The sequence below is a fragment of the Mobula birostris genome, chromosome 8 (assembly GCF_030028105.1).
Source record: "Mobula birostris isolate sMobBir1 chromosome 8, sMobBir1.hap1, whole genome shotgun sequence".
Taxonomy (NCBI): domain Eukaryota; kingdom Metazoa; phylum Chordata; class Chondrichthyes; order Myliobatiformes; family Myliobatidae; genus Mobula; species Mobula birostris.
In genome coordinates this window covers 66,409,844-66,425,343 of record NC_092377.1, presented here as the reverse complement: position 1 = coordinate 66,425,343, position 15,500 = coordinate 66,409,844, and the positions used below count along the sequence as shown (strand labels likewise).

The 15,500-nt window shown below is 39.3% G+C and overlaps 1 protein-coding gene across 10 annotated transcripts in view; it reads right to left on the bottom strand.

The window, feature by feature from the left end:
• Positions 1–15,087, bottom strand: part of arid1b (AT-rich interactive domain 1B) — a 416,405-nt gene extending 401,318 nt beyond the window's left edge. For all 10 annotated transcript variants that reach the window (XM_072265352.1, XM_072265356.1, XM_072265355.1 and 7 more), the window contains exon 1: positions 13,355–15,087. In XM_072265352.1, the coding sequence (XP_072121453.1) occupies positions 13,355–14,719 (1,365 nt within the window). In that variant the 5' untranslated portion in view covers positions 14,720–15,087. The remainder of the gene's footprint in view (positions 1–13,354) is intronic.
• Positions 15,088–15,500: the final 413 nt, after the last annotated feature.

Below are 15,500 nucleotides of genomic sequence, written 5' to 3'. Positions count from 1 at the left end.
CTTTTCTGCCCTGGTATCGACAGACCAGGTGAGATTATCAGTTATGCGCACTCCCACAAACGTGATGCTCCTAACTCTCTCTGCAGAGAAGCAGTGCATGAGAAGGAGTGGTCAGCCTGCACCTTCCTAAAGTCCACAGTCATGTCTTTGGCCTTGTCCACATTGAGGCGCCAGTTCTTGCGCTTGCACCACTCTATCAGCTGCTCTACCTCCTCTCTGTACACTGTCTCATTGCCGTTGAGGCCAACCACTTGTGCCATCAGTGAATTTGACAATTTGGTTTGAACTGGATCTAGCAGTGCAGTCATGCATCAGGAACTTGACAGCAACAGGCTGAGCATGCAGCCCTGGGGAGCACCACTGTCAGCGTGATAGAGCTAGAGATGTTCTGCCAACACAGACTGAGAGTGACCAAGTACAGGATCCAGTTGCAGACAGAGGCGTTGAGAACCAACGAGGATAGTTTACCCACCAGTTTCTGAGAGATGATTGTATTAAATACCGACCTGAAATCGATAATCATCATCCTGGCATACGAGGCACCATTTTCCAGGTATAGAACAGGACAGAGTGGAGCGCATAAGTTTATTTCAAATAACACATTGTTAAATTACCTTGCACTTTACAAAGTACAAAAGACAAACAGAAATTAAGGTTCAATTATCAGAAACAGACTGTTTTATAATTACTCATGTCCTGGGAAAAAAGTTAATATAGCTGTGTTAGTTTACTGAATCTGTTCTATTTATTTAAAAAAAACTATTTGCCAGGCAGTTTATGTTCTTATTAACATAAACAGGGTTACTGTATTTTGCCCAAGATCATACACCACAATAAAATTCATGTTACATTTAAATAATCATGTGTTGGTTACTCAGGCTTCCAGACCACAGTCATCCCAGTTTCATTCTAATCAATGCTGTAAGTAAATTCTACACGTTCACTGGACTTAAACACAAATGAAATAGCAATTCCACAGAATGTATTTCACACCCAATATTACAAAGTTACCACATAGAGAATCGAACAAACACCTGAATACATTATACTTAAACCCAAATAGGTAGGCACCAAAAATTACATCATGCCCTGAATGTCAAATATGAATGAATTTTTAACTGCTCCTGTACCAATAAGGAAATATGAATTTCCATTCCAATACTTCTGAGACACCTCAAAATTCACATAGCAGCAACTTTCAGAACAGTTAAAATATCCATATTTATTTCAATTTGCATTTCTTACTCTCCTTCATCCAACTTAAAATTTGAGAATTTTGATAACAAACCAAAACAAAATCCTGGTAACTGTAATGCTCAGTGAAACACCATGAGAGCAAATTGACAAGCTATTTTTGTTTCATACAACAAATTTAAAAATCAGCTACTAAAAACGTACATTTTGCACCATCAAATGGCAGAACTCTGAAAGTTCCAAACACATCATAAACACTCAAAATTGAAGCTCAAATGTTACAATGCAGCATATAGATTTGTTTTCGGGTCAAGTTAATCCAAGATTTCAGTGCAGAAAAGTCTGTCACACTGGAGACCAAAGTAAATGTCAGTACAGCTATTTGTTTGCTCCTTTTATTACACCATATCATGCGATAAGCAGATCTGGACAACTAGTGGCAAGCTATCAAAATAACACCATTTTGACAAGCCACCAAAAACACTTTACTTTTTGAACAATATTCATTTGAACTTAATATTCCGACACTTACAAATTCTTGTTGATTCAGAAAATCATTTTGATTTAAATAACTGGAATAAAACCGATCAGATGAAGCAATGGGAACAGTACCAATTATTGAAACCGCTGGATTATGACAACTGAGAACACTTAAGTGGCTCTCAACTTGAAACAGCACACTGCTTAAGATTTGTATTTTTGCAAACATAACAAATTTAATTATTTACCTTTAAGACATTACTTGGGAAAACATTTCTGACATGAAACAACATAATTTTTGCAAGGAATGAAAAATAAACAAAATGGACAAATTTATAAATCTGGTTCATAAATAGGCTTTGAATTAATATCTTCAAACAATTCCTCAGAACAAATTGTTAATTAGTTTACCACCTTCATCTCCAATGAGCTAAATTTCATCTCACCTAAATTAACACCAAGTGTACTTGCACCCACACCCACCAAGACATGACAAAGACAGAATTCTCAGCAAAACATGATGCAATAAATTAACTTGAAAAGCCATTAAATCCCTTGCTCTATTTGTCCACATTTCTTCTCCCAACATTGATAACATATGATTTATAACTTACCATTACAAATGGTGAAATTTTAAGTTGTTAAAGCTGTATCTATGGCACTTGAAGCTCCTTAAACATTTCCAAATTTTAAAAAATCATTCTTGTAACCCAGTAACAAGAGCTAAAATGCAGAACACCAAAGTTCCTAGCAGACAGTGACTGGTTTGAATCCAAAGTCAAATGAATTTCACATGCTCCATGCATTTGCTAATTATCAAATAAAGTGCTATATTTCAAAAGAGCTAAAAATAAAACACAACTTACTCAATTGCTTAAGACACACCTCCAGCCAGATCACAACAGAACATGATCATTATTTGGGCTAGCAAAACCTGCTCCACATCCTGAATTCCTTACACCATCAATGAAACGTTCTCACAACCTATGGACTCAGTTTCAAGGACACTTCACCTCATGTTATCGATATATATTGCTTATTTATCATTATTTCTTTCTTTTTGTTTTTGTACAATTAATCATCTTTTGCACACTGGTTGGTGCGGTATTTCATTGATTCTATTATGGTTATCTTATAATGAATTTATTGAGTATTCCTGCAAGAAAATGAATCAAGGTTATATGTGGTGACATATGTACTATGATAGTAAATTTACTTTGAATGGAAAAAAAACAACAGTATAGATGTAAAAATACGTAATCATAACAATAACTGTTAACAGCATTTTCTTTTTAGTATTGACAGGTTTGGGGCAAGAGGGAGCAGGGACGAAATAGAGGCGCTTTCACCAGAAACACTTTGGTGTTGGTTGTGACTCCATGTTAGTACACTTGGTTTCAGATTCATTCCTGAGAACAAGCATATGAATTACGAAGGAGGATTGATGGAATGCTACTTTGTTAACAGGCCATTTTGACAGATGAACATCACAAAACAACTGAAAGTTGTCCTGTTTTGAACTCCATGCGGATTAGCACGTCCTCATTTTAAATATGGAAAGCGTTTTGATAACCATATTAAAATGCCTAATGCTATAGCTGAACACTGAAGTTTTCCTCATGTGTAAAGGCATGAAAAACACTTAAATGCCGATTTTTAAAACAAAACCTCTGCATTAACAGCAATTATCCATGACAAATAGATCCAAGCTGTTGCCAACACACTGAAGAAAAAAAAACAAATCACAAACCAATTTACATTGAATTTAGTTTATATAAATAATATTAGTCAGGTAGATCGAACAGAAGATGCTAGTTCAGTCTACTACTGTGAAAAAAAAATAATTGAAATTAATTGTAGCTTAAGCTGAAAATCTCAATTCTCCATACTAAACAAGGAAGATTTTTCCTACCTACATACCCATCCCAAACTAAGGATAGTCAAAAGTGAAGCCACTAATATTATTCATCCACTCCACTGATGCCCATTAAGGTCACACAAGACCAACTGCTAGCACAAAAGGAAAAGATTGAGTATCGTCAATGAAAGCAAAAATGAAAACACCATAAATTTAGGACCAAGAAACCACCAGATAAAAATATTTTCAATCTGCATTGGATACAATTATGAAACCAAATTTGCAATATTTTAAATTTAAAAATTCAAAGTTCGTAGATCAATAGAAGTTATTTGAAAACGGTATAAGTAAAATTATTCTTCTGGCATTAATCACAATTCCATATCCTTGAAAGATGTTGGCTCAGAACTTTCCGACACTGTCAGCAGTCGCTGCTAACCTGCATGACAAAAATGATTTTACCCTTGCAGGTTCACCATTAACTTCCTGCAAAGTGTCAACAAGCCCTTAATCTCAAGGCCCTGAAAAATATGGCCTTGCGTGCATAAATGCCATCATGCAAAGGTGGGAGCGTGGTGCTGGTGAAGGAAAAATGTTCCTTTCTATAAACAAATGAAAAGAAGTACTGCTGGCTAAGTTGTTCCTCTGAATTTCTCAACTGAAAAACCATAAAAAGAAAGCAATTCCAAATCCAGCAGAGAAAAAAAACAAATTTTAAACACAACTAGACTCAAAGAAAATCTGCCTAACCAACTGATCTTTACTTGAATAGATAGGACAACTACAATGGAGAAAGTGTACTTCCAACCAGTTCTAAAATAATGGAAACTTTTAGGTAATTTCCCAATATAAATACGCTAGAAAATTTCCTCACCTTTGCATTTTGCCAATGTTGGTACACCATCTGTAAAGGACAATGAAAACAAAAAGGGCCTTGCTAGTTTAGGATTCCTGCATTTGTGTACGAAAATCTCAAACTTAGTGGTACAAAGGTGGGAAAAATACCTTCAATTCCACCCGGGAAAAAAAACAAATGTGGAATAAAAATAATTATAAAAGTATCAGGCGATATAAAATGAAAACATGTCTGTGACCATATCTCTTACAGAAGAAAATCTTATGTCCTTTGCTGGTCTGCCCTGCCATTTCAGGCCGATATTTAATTTTGACCCCTTTCAAATTGGACTACAAAGCCACTCAGTTGTTGAGAAACCAATGTGAAGTACATTATGAGCAAAGGTGAATTAATCTTGTACCAGCAAGTCCAGCGAACATACCAATCCAATAAAGTCCTTCTCACTAATTTTGGGAGATCAATGCTCAAATTTAAGAGTTGTTCTATAAACTAATTAAGTACCTGGTCACAGCATGGCAGAAACAATCCAGAGCCTCAATAATCAATAACATTGGTACCATGAAACCATGGAACAGCAAATGAAGCATTAAGTCAACCTCCTGAATGATGACTTTATTCCCTCAAATGATGACCTAATATTCCTCATGCCAATTCCCAAATGGAAATAGCAAACAACATATTTAGTTGGGGGACAAATTGGTCAATTCCCAAGAATGACACTGTAGAACTGATTAAGAAGTCCAAATCCAAATCTAGAATAATACAATTTCCAGATTGGATCAGTTGCAGGTGATATAAAAATGAACTCAAAACAAGTCTGCAACTTAGCTTCCAACTTGTTACGATGCACTTGCCACACGTCAGAGCAATCAATTCACAGGAATACCAAGCTGCTAAAGCTCCAACACATTCATAAACAGTGGAAGGAGCATGCAATGGCAGAATGCACCTTCTGAATTAACACCACAGGTTATACTCCAGTCCTGTCATATCCGGTCATGAATCATCGTAAGCAATTAAACAACTAACTAACATGAGATCCCATGAACTGCAATATCTTTGTTAATTATGGGGATCAAATATTCAAGTAGAAAACACAAAAGTATTTCTAACCCTCTCCAGTCAGTCGAACGGATAATCCATTTTGGCCTCTCAGCCGGTAATCCCAATCATAAAAGAAGCCAGCCTTCAGCCAATCAATTTACACCACGTCAAAGAAACTGCTGAGCACATTGCATGAAGCAGAGGTTGTGGACAGTGATACAATCCTGGCTCTGGTGCTGGACAGAAGCTTGACTAAGTGTAAGGTGACAATGCCAATCTATTTAACAATCCAAGGAAAATTTCCAAGCAGGTCTTCACAACAAAGAACAAGACAATACAATATAGCCTAATTTATTATCAACAAAATTGATGAATGGCATTGTCAAACTATAGTCGATCACCAATAATTTGTTCAGCAATATTCAAATTTTGGTTCCATCAGACCAAAACTCAAAATACACTGGATTCCAGTTAATTAGGTCAAAGGTTAATCAAAGTTGCCATTTCCTTGGGACAACTCTTAAAGAACAAACTCATTCAGAAAATAGCCAGGACTCCCTTTGTTTATTTGGGACACTACGCCACATAATTGGGCAGGAGACCATTGCCGAAAAGTTTCTAACTATCATCCGTCGTGTACACTTATGTGGCTGTTAGATACACCACCATACTTACAGTGAACAGTTTTTAAAATAGCATTAATTGCATGAGTTGGTGTTCAAAAAGCAGTGATTTTTATCACCAATAATTGGCGAGAAATTAAGCAATAAGATACGTCAGAAATGGCCAGGAGTGAAAATGAAACATTTCACTACTTCAACAAGTTAGAGACCATGAAAAATTTGAAGCTATTGACAATCATCTTGAACGTTACACTGAAAATGAAGATTTGGAGAATGAATTCATCAAATGTATTGTATGAAGACAGTCCATTATCTGCACTGATTTTGTTCATTTACAGTCAAAAGAGCACACCATCGTACACTAGATTAATTCCTCCATCAATAACTATTAGAAACTAATACACACATTTACAGCACTTTTGTTGTATTGTTAGTGTTTTAATTTGTTTTGTACTTCACTTAAATACACAACTTGTTACTCAGTTAAAATGGAGTTTGTCTTTTTTTTTAAAAATATAACTATTTCTATTAAGCTCCAACTGACTGGGCCAAAATGTACTAGCCCTGATGTGTCCCAATTAGCCAGAATGCACTGCATTATAATTCTAGTCAAGACAAAAGAGTTACATCCACCACTGAACAATATCTTACTGGATTAGCCATATAACTGCCTCAGCGATAAGTGCATGTCCGACTGTAGGCACTCTGGCCAATGAAACACAAACTGCCTCCTCCACAGTCTGCTACTATCAACACGTCAAGATGATCAAAGAATTCTCTCCAATAGCTAATAGAGTGCAACGTCACAGCTCAAATGCAACGCAGAACAAGGTGGCCTCTTAAACATTATCTCATTCATCACTATAAAACAACCTGCACACAGGTACAATTGTTACTATATGTACCATCAATGTGTTTTGTAGCAACTATGTTGATTCTTTCCAAATCTGCAATCTCAAGAGGCTGGAGCGATACAGAAACAGGTGCATGAAAAAGCCGATGAGATCTCCCTCTCAAGTTATGCACCATAACAACTTTCCACTTTGTGTTCCACACATTACTCAATAAAGATTTTGATTCTCCTTATCTTAAAATACTTTGAAATCTGTAAAGTACAGACTACAATAATTCAAGGTGCTAGTTCATCATTTTTTTAACTTGAGATACAGCACAGAATAGGCCCTTCCAGTCCTTTGAGCCTTGCCATCCAGCAAACCCAGATTTAATCCTAGCCTAATCATATGACAACTTACTATGACCAATTACCCTACCAAATGGTATATTTTTGGACTGTGGGAGGAAACCCACATGGTCACTGGGAGAACATACAAACTCCTCACAGACAGCAGTGTGAATTGAACCGGCTCGTCGGTACTGTAAAGTCTTGTGCTAACCACTGTGCTACCGTGCCTCCCCAATTTACAATGACATTTAGGGATGAGTACCATATGCTGAGAATGCCCAGATGTTGCATTAAAATAAAATATTGCTATCAACAGGCAATGTTACGTGGAGCATTATCCCCTCATGAATGTGTCCTTTCAGCTGTACTTTCATCCCACACAATGAATGAGGAAAGAAAAGGAGCTGAACCAATCTGGATCAGCCAAACTTCCCACTTTTTGCACCAGCATGAAATCAAAGTCACTTCAGACGCTGGTGATAACGTTATAATTTAGACGTATACTCAACATTAGAAAGGGAGAAAAAAAAAATCACATCTCAACTTTGCCGAAGAAAGCTCCTGCATATCCAACTCTATACAAAAAATTCTTTTTGGTGTTGAACTGTAACAGCACAATAATGAAAACATTTTCTCTGGAAGCTAACAATTTTTGATTTACCAGTCAATTTATGAGGTATCGATCTAAGGAAATGTAGTTTCCTCACTTTTAAAGACTTAGTTTTACAAGTTACATTCCCTTTGCAAGGAAACATTCTCTTATGTCATACAAGTAGGCATGCTCATTTAATTTGCCAATATGTTTGGTGTTTAGTTCATCATAGGAGCATCAGATAAATTTACACTTATCTTCACTTCAACATAACTTTTCTGGAAGGAGTTTCTGAATATCATTCACCAGATGTTTCAAGTACCACACCACCAGCTGAAGCAAATCTCAGTAGTGACCAAATCTCCAACCAAGATTAGCCTCTCGTAAATGAACACAGACCAAACAACTGAATGAGTCATTGTCTTGAACAGCATAAATCAAATCCCAAGGTGAAACAGAGTTACCAAATGGGCCATGATGTGAAACTCATTTCCAGCAACAACAAAAAAATTATACTACCTTGAGAAGGTACATTAACATGCAAATGCAATACTTTCTTTAAAGCAATTTTACATCAAGGAGAACTAAAGTACAGGAATACAAAGCAGCTTGAAGGAAGCAGAGTGGTCAATTCTTACAGTATCTATTTAGCATGACCAACTAAGCCTACTAAAACACAAGTCTTAAAGCATCAGAATTTTCCTTCAACAGATCTTTTGGTGAAACAAAGAGGAAAAACAACAAGACAGGAACGTCACTTTGAACTAGATCACTAAATTAAAAGGCATGACGAGCAGTTCATGCTTTGCTGTTCTGCCATTTCATTGGAGTTCTTTCTGCTCTACAGAACTTGCACAAGATCTTTCCTTTCACAATAATGTCAGGATAGCATAAATTATAATTCCCTAAATTTAAAACCATTTGAACCCTAGTTCCTCATACAGGGAAACAGGTGTAGCTTTTGGTCTCAAGGAACACTCAAGCAAGCCACATCCATGAACAGCCAACCCATCAATATCCATTTATGTCACATTGCCACCTAAGTAACTTAAAAATATTTCATCACTTTTTCAATGTCACTTTGTTATTTTTTGTGGCAAGATGTCTGATGTGGCAATTGGGGAGGCACGGTAGCACAGTGGTTAGCACAAGACTTTACAGTACCGACGAGCCGGTTCAATTCACACTGCTGTCTGTGAGGAGTTTGTATGTTCTCCCAGTGACCATGTGGGTTTCCTCCCACAGTCCAAAAATGTACCATTAGGTAGGGTAATTGGTCATAGTAAGTTGTCATATGATTAGGCTAGGATTAAATCTGGGTTTGCTGGATGGCAAGGCTCAAAGGACTGGAAGGGCCTATTCTGTGCTGTATCTCAAGTTAAAAAGTTAATGAAGGATTCCTTTTGCATTCCCCACATTAAAATGCCAGCTAGTAAAACAAGCTTAGGCAGAGTAATTTGAATTTATTAAGGAGCGAGAGACTGCAGATGCTGGAATCTGGAGAAACAAAATTTGCTGGAAGAGTTTCAACCTTTCCTTCCGCTGATGTTGCTTGACCCAAGTTCTTCCACCTGAATTTATTGTACCATGACAATCAGTCTTTTGATTACTTCCAAATGCTCAAAGTTTAGCAAAAAAACACAATCTGAAACCTAATCGTGCTTCCTCACCTGAAGCATGTGATAAATATAACAGTCTACCTTCTCTCTAGCCAACATCTTAAACAGTTCACTAAGCAATGGAGGAGATAAGGAGGACTACTTTGGTGAGAAAGTAATCTGGATTCTATATTCTTCATTCTTCAGTGATAAATCCCTGGCTGTACAGTTCAGTCTTAAAACACTCGAGCAGCATTTCCACCTAATTTATTGACATTGCAGTGTACAAGGTCAATGGTACCATATCAGTTAACAACTACAATGTTGCATTTCCAGACTTGACCACACCATCTGACAAATGCCTGAAAATTCCCTAAAAGACTACCAATGCTCCCCCTGAAAACTCTACACCACATATGGTAATTTCAGGAAAATAAAGAAGACATTTAGGCCAGGGCACCAAAGACCACAAGCATAAACATTTATTGAATTTTAACACGTCTTATTCTTTCTTCTATATTTTCCGTGGGTCCCATTGCTCTCTGTTGTCTTCTTCCACACTTCCTTTGCTTTTTGCCTTCTGATCCTGAAGGATCCGTCAACAAACAGGAATTCTGCAGATGCTGGAAATTCAAGCAACACACATCAAAGTTGCTGGTGAACGCAGGCCAGGCAGCATCTCTAGGAAGAGGTACAGTCGACGTTTCAGGCCTGATGAAGGGTCTCGGCCTGAAACGTCGACTGTACCTCTTCCTAGAGATGCTGCCTGGCCTGCTGCGTTCACCAGCAACTTTGCTGAAGGATCCGTCCTCAGTTTCATCATCCTGCATCTCACTGCATTCCAACATAACAGAACCTTCCACCACCTTCAGCTTACCCACTCCCAGTAACTTAAAATGCATTTAATCAAAGACATTGACCATTTTTTACTCCACAGTTGCTGTAGGATTTGTACAAATTTAGCTTTTATCATCTGTGGAAGAAAATGCATGTTCTGACGCACCTCATGCATAAACATACATGATTACAATGACACAACAGCTCAGCCTATTACACCTCTAAGACCATAGAATTATGCACTTCTATTTATGCTTATTCTCTCCCAAAACCTACACCACAATCTTAATTATACCCAAATAGGGATAAAAACAGGAACCTAGAAACCTAACCAAGAGGTCATTCATCTTGTGCCTTTCTCACACACCTCCTAGTGGCCAGCTCTGGAACCCGCTCTCTAAATTGGTTTACTTACAGGATACAGAAAGAAAAAATGCAGAGGCTTTCAAAAATGTTTGTTTGTTGTTCAAACAAATTACAAAAGACAGCAGATTCATACAAGACGTAGCCAATAGTTATACACCAGAAACCAGTACAACTCCACCATGAACGGTCCCAAGCCTGGCTTTGAAAAGAGGGCTGAGCATGGGATGAACAACCCCATTCCGTTTTTAAAAAAAGTGTTACAGAAACGCCTAACGTCTCAAACACCTCATCCTTAGGAGATAAAAGGATACACTAAGAAAATGGGCTACACCTGGGGACAACTTGAAAGACAGGACTCTGGCGAGCTACTGGCAGCGGTCAATGCCCCAGTAGGGATTACAGCTTCAATGCACTGTTTTTAGCCAAAAATTCCATCTTTTCCTACTCCGATGAGAAATTTCCCCAAATATAACAGTTATAATTCAGAATGCAAGCCAACATTGTTAAAATATTCCCCTTAAATGCACACAATCAAAATTAATGCAGTGTAATTATTTCAGATGCCTGTATGAAGCAATTTCTTCCAATACTTTGAAATATCTATACTTCAATTAGATTTGTGATAATGGCACACATTTTAGTCCTAACTATAGATAGAGCACCTGAACTAGGGAACACATTATTCAGCTGTTTCTGGAAAAACTCAAAAAGCAACAAATTTGCAACCTTTGTTTTGTAATTAATTAGAAATATCCACACTTCAAAACAAGCCCTTCAACTAGATTACTGCTTTCAACCTAGTTCAGTCGGATACACTGGTTTAAGAACAAAAAAAATCACAATTAAGCTTCTGTACCCTAATGTGTTCCTTTCTGATATAAATAGAGCAAATGAACAACATTTAATAGTATGATTTTGCATTATCAATGTTAATCTTCCTTTCCAATAAAAACATTACATTTACATTATAGCAAGATCCTAGTGGCATGTAGATAAACGATTAATCTGTATATTTGAAAAAAGATTGTTTATAGTTTTAAAGTACTCTTCCATGCAGATAGATACACATTCAATCGCAGGTACCTCCCTCCATTACAACTTGATTGACAGTCTCATGTTAAACACTGGAAAGACAAATTCCTATTATAAAGAATCAATTAGAGATACATTTTCTTTTTAAATCCTTGTCCTCTTCCTTCTCTGAATAACTCATACAGAGTAATGTACTACAAGCAAGAGTCATTTTTCAACAACGGTCTGAAATATTGTAATTTAAAGACAATGTGCAAGTCAGTTACTGAGGAAGCCATCACGATATCTTAGCCTACTGAATCCTCACTGACTTTCAGCTTCTTTCTGTTACCAAATTGAAATCACTCATGGCACTCTAAGTTACAAACAATATTTTGTAACGATATGTAACTGCATATATTCTGAACCGTATTGAACAGGAATTAATTTCAATACTTCTATCTACACTACTGGATAACCACAGTGAGAAATGAGTAGCTCCAGAACATTCAAGAAAATACAAAATTAAAATTGTGATATACTTGGCATTACAATAATGGACGTGGAATCAAGAACATTTATAGGTGTACTTATAATTGCTAAACATTTTGCATGCAATATTTAGTACTGTTTTGAACTAGTACAAAGGAACCTTTTTAGTACTAAATATATAATTTCATGAACATTTTAATGAACTATTCTAATTTACCTATAATCAAGCTTATAAATAGTCAAATTCTTTGGTTATGAAGAACAGGTTTTGAAACATACGGAACAATCTAAGGCTGTTACATGAAATTACTAATGTTTATAATTAACACTTGATTTTACTAAATTTGCACAAGCTGTTGTTTATTGCAGGAGGTTATAAATATTTTTTCAACAGCTTGATTTTAAACAAATTAATTTTGTTCTGATATCTACCATTCCTGAAAGCGGTTATATTAAAAATAATTAAACTGATTCTATTATTAATTTAACAAAAATACAATGCCATCTCTTTAAAAAAGGGTTTGAAATACAGGAGAGAAGGGATCTTTTAATTTTTTCCCTATTATCTAAGAGGTGTGTGGATTTGCAGTGGGAAAGGTGCTGGCTGTGGATTTGTGATTGTAACGCTCAACAACTTGTATTTACATCAGCACTGATAAATGCCCAGTGGTGAGTGTGAGAGCCAATCAGATGGCAGATTAGATGTCAACTCGGAGGCAGCTGTCTGGAGACTCGATTCCAGGCCTTTTACCTCCACAATTCAAATTGCAAACCTTGCAAAATAAGTTGTGAAGAGTCGAGTGCGAACTGAATGGAGCTGCCAGTTTTCACACATCACGAACCAGAAACAACCTGAGCAGGCTAGAGGGCAAAAATACTGCACACAGACACACAGAGAAAAGGGTGGGGTCAACAAAAAGACAGCTGTTTGAAATAATAGAGAAAATTTAGCAGGTTTATTTAAGAAAGATATAACAAGAGGATTTCCTTTCCACCATCTCACAAGCAGCGGAGTAAATGTCTAGGTCGTTCATTTTGGGGAATGAGGGGCTAAATTAAGCACGATACACCGACGCCCCTGCAGAAGGGGTTTACATGAAAACCCGGGGCAGAGTCACCAAAACTTCCTAGCAGACTGCAAGGGCCCAGTCCCCGACCATCAGCTTTTCTAATGTCCTCCAACACCGACACTCTCGCACTCACACCAAGGCCACCTTTACCTGTGCCCTGCCCAGAGCCTGAGCCGTGCTACCGGGACTCATAGCCGGGTGGCTGCGGGTTTGTCCAGCTGCCGCTCCGCCGCCACCTCCTGCCCAGGCTTGGCTGCTCCCTACTCCGTACTGAGAACCCATGTCGCTCCCTTTGAGCGAGGCCTGCGAAGCACCGGGGTTGCTGTAGTCCGGGAAGCCGTATCCCCTCATGGGGCTAGGGGAGGTCAGGAGCTGGTTGAGGGTTGGCGTGGCTCCCGAATGCTGGCTCTGACCGGAGTAGCGCTGAAAGGCCCCGGCCAAGGGCGGCTGCTGTTGCTGCGGCGGTGGCTGCTGCTTGCCGGAGTGATGGTGGTGGTGGTGCCCACTGCCGCTGTTGCTACCTCCCATGCTGTTCGCCCTGGGCGAGCTCATCATGCCGTAGCCGGGGCTGCCGTAGGGTGGCCTGTAGCCCGAGTAGTGATTGTAGTTGTTGGAGTAGCCGTCGTGCGAGTTGTGCAGCGGGCTGGCGCTCAGTTCCAGGTTGGTGGAAGGGTGAACGCCGAGCCCGGGGCTTTGTTGTCCGCCATGTTGATCGAAGTAAGGGCCGGGCCCGGGGCCTGCTCCTGCCGCCGTCGCCGGCCCCGCTCGGTAGTAATTATAGTCGGCGACGCCCGCCTGGTTGTTGGGTCCCGCGGCTGCCGGGTGTTCGTACCTCTGGTCACCCATTTTGAGCAGCTCGTCGTCGGCCTTGTGACTGTTGCCGTTGCCCTGGCTATCGGCGGTTAAGAGGCTGTTGTTGTCTTTGCCGCCGCCACCTCCATGTTGAGTGTCTGCGCCGCCGCTTCCTTCTCCTTGGTGATGGGGGGCGAGCAACAACTCAGCACCGCTCGCCTTCACTTTGTGATTGGGAATTATCCCCGCCTCGCCGGCGGCCGAAGAAGACGACGACGACGACGAGGAGGAGGAGGCGGTGGATGCCGAGGAAGGCGAGGCCGAGGCGGGTTCTTTGTGCGCCGGCTCGGGGTTCGGGTTGAGGCTGGGGTTGGACCCCGAGCCTCCAGCTGCGCCGCCGCCGCCGCCACTGTTGTTGTTAGCCGGGCCTGAGGAGTTGGCCATGTTGAGCTCGCCGTGGTGCTGCTGTTGCTGGAGGTGGTGGTGAAGGTGGTGGTGGTGATGGTGGTGACGGGGATGGTGATGATGATCAACGCTGTTGAGATTCAAGCCGCCGCCGCCGCCGCCGTCACCACTGGAATCTCCGGGCAGTCCTCCTCCCGCAGCCGGAGTGGGAGCCGCCGGCTTTCCGTTGTTGATGGTGTCGGGGTCGCGGCTGCCGGGGCTGCCGCCGCCGCTGTTACTGTTGGCCGGAGCTGCTGCTACTTGAGCGGCCATGATCATCTCTGAGAGAGAATCAGGCAGAGAGGGAGAGCGAGAGAGGAGGGAGAAACACACAGACACGTCTGCTTCTTCTCTTCCTTTTACACCCGATCATTAAATATTATTAAAAAGGGGAAAAAAACTCGTCCTCCTCCAGATTGAAAGCAAGAGAGAAGGGGAAAAAAGGCTCAGGCTCTCTTTTGTTGCATGGGTGATTATTAGAATATATTACATTGTTTTCCTCTTCCTATTTTTGTTAAATAGATAGGAAACTTTCTCCAAATCTGTTCTAAAAATCAAACTTTCCTTTCCTCTCTAACCCGGATATGGGTAAATACATGTCTAGCTGAGCCTCTGGCCCAGCATGGCATGAGCACTCCAACAACTATTATCCATTCGTCTTATTATTACACATCAACTCGAAAACACGGGCTGGAGCATACTACTCTCACTCATGCATACAATAAGCTATTTTAACATATTAATCTTTAAATACATTTTTAAACTTTAATTTACTTCCTTGCAGAATTTTGATTTTTATTTCAGCCAAAACGTGCAATATCTACATTCTATTAAAATTGATACTGAACATAGTTACATATAATTAATAAAATCTCGTTTCAATTCTCATTCTATTAGAAATAATCTTTGTTCCATTGTCTGTAATAACAATAAAATTAACTCGTTCATTTTTGTTTATATAATCTCTCATAAAAATCAATTTATTGTTAATAGAAATATTTTTCTACGCTGAATGCAGCTCAGTCAAAGCTTTGGCTATCCACCAAGCCAAAGTGCACAA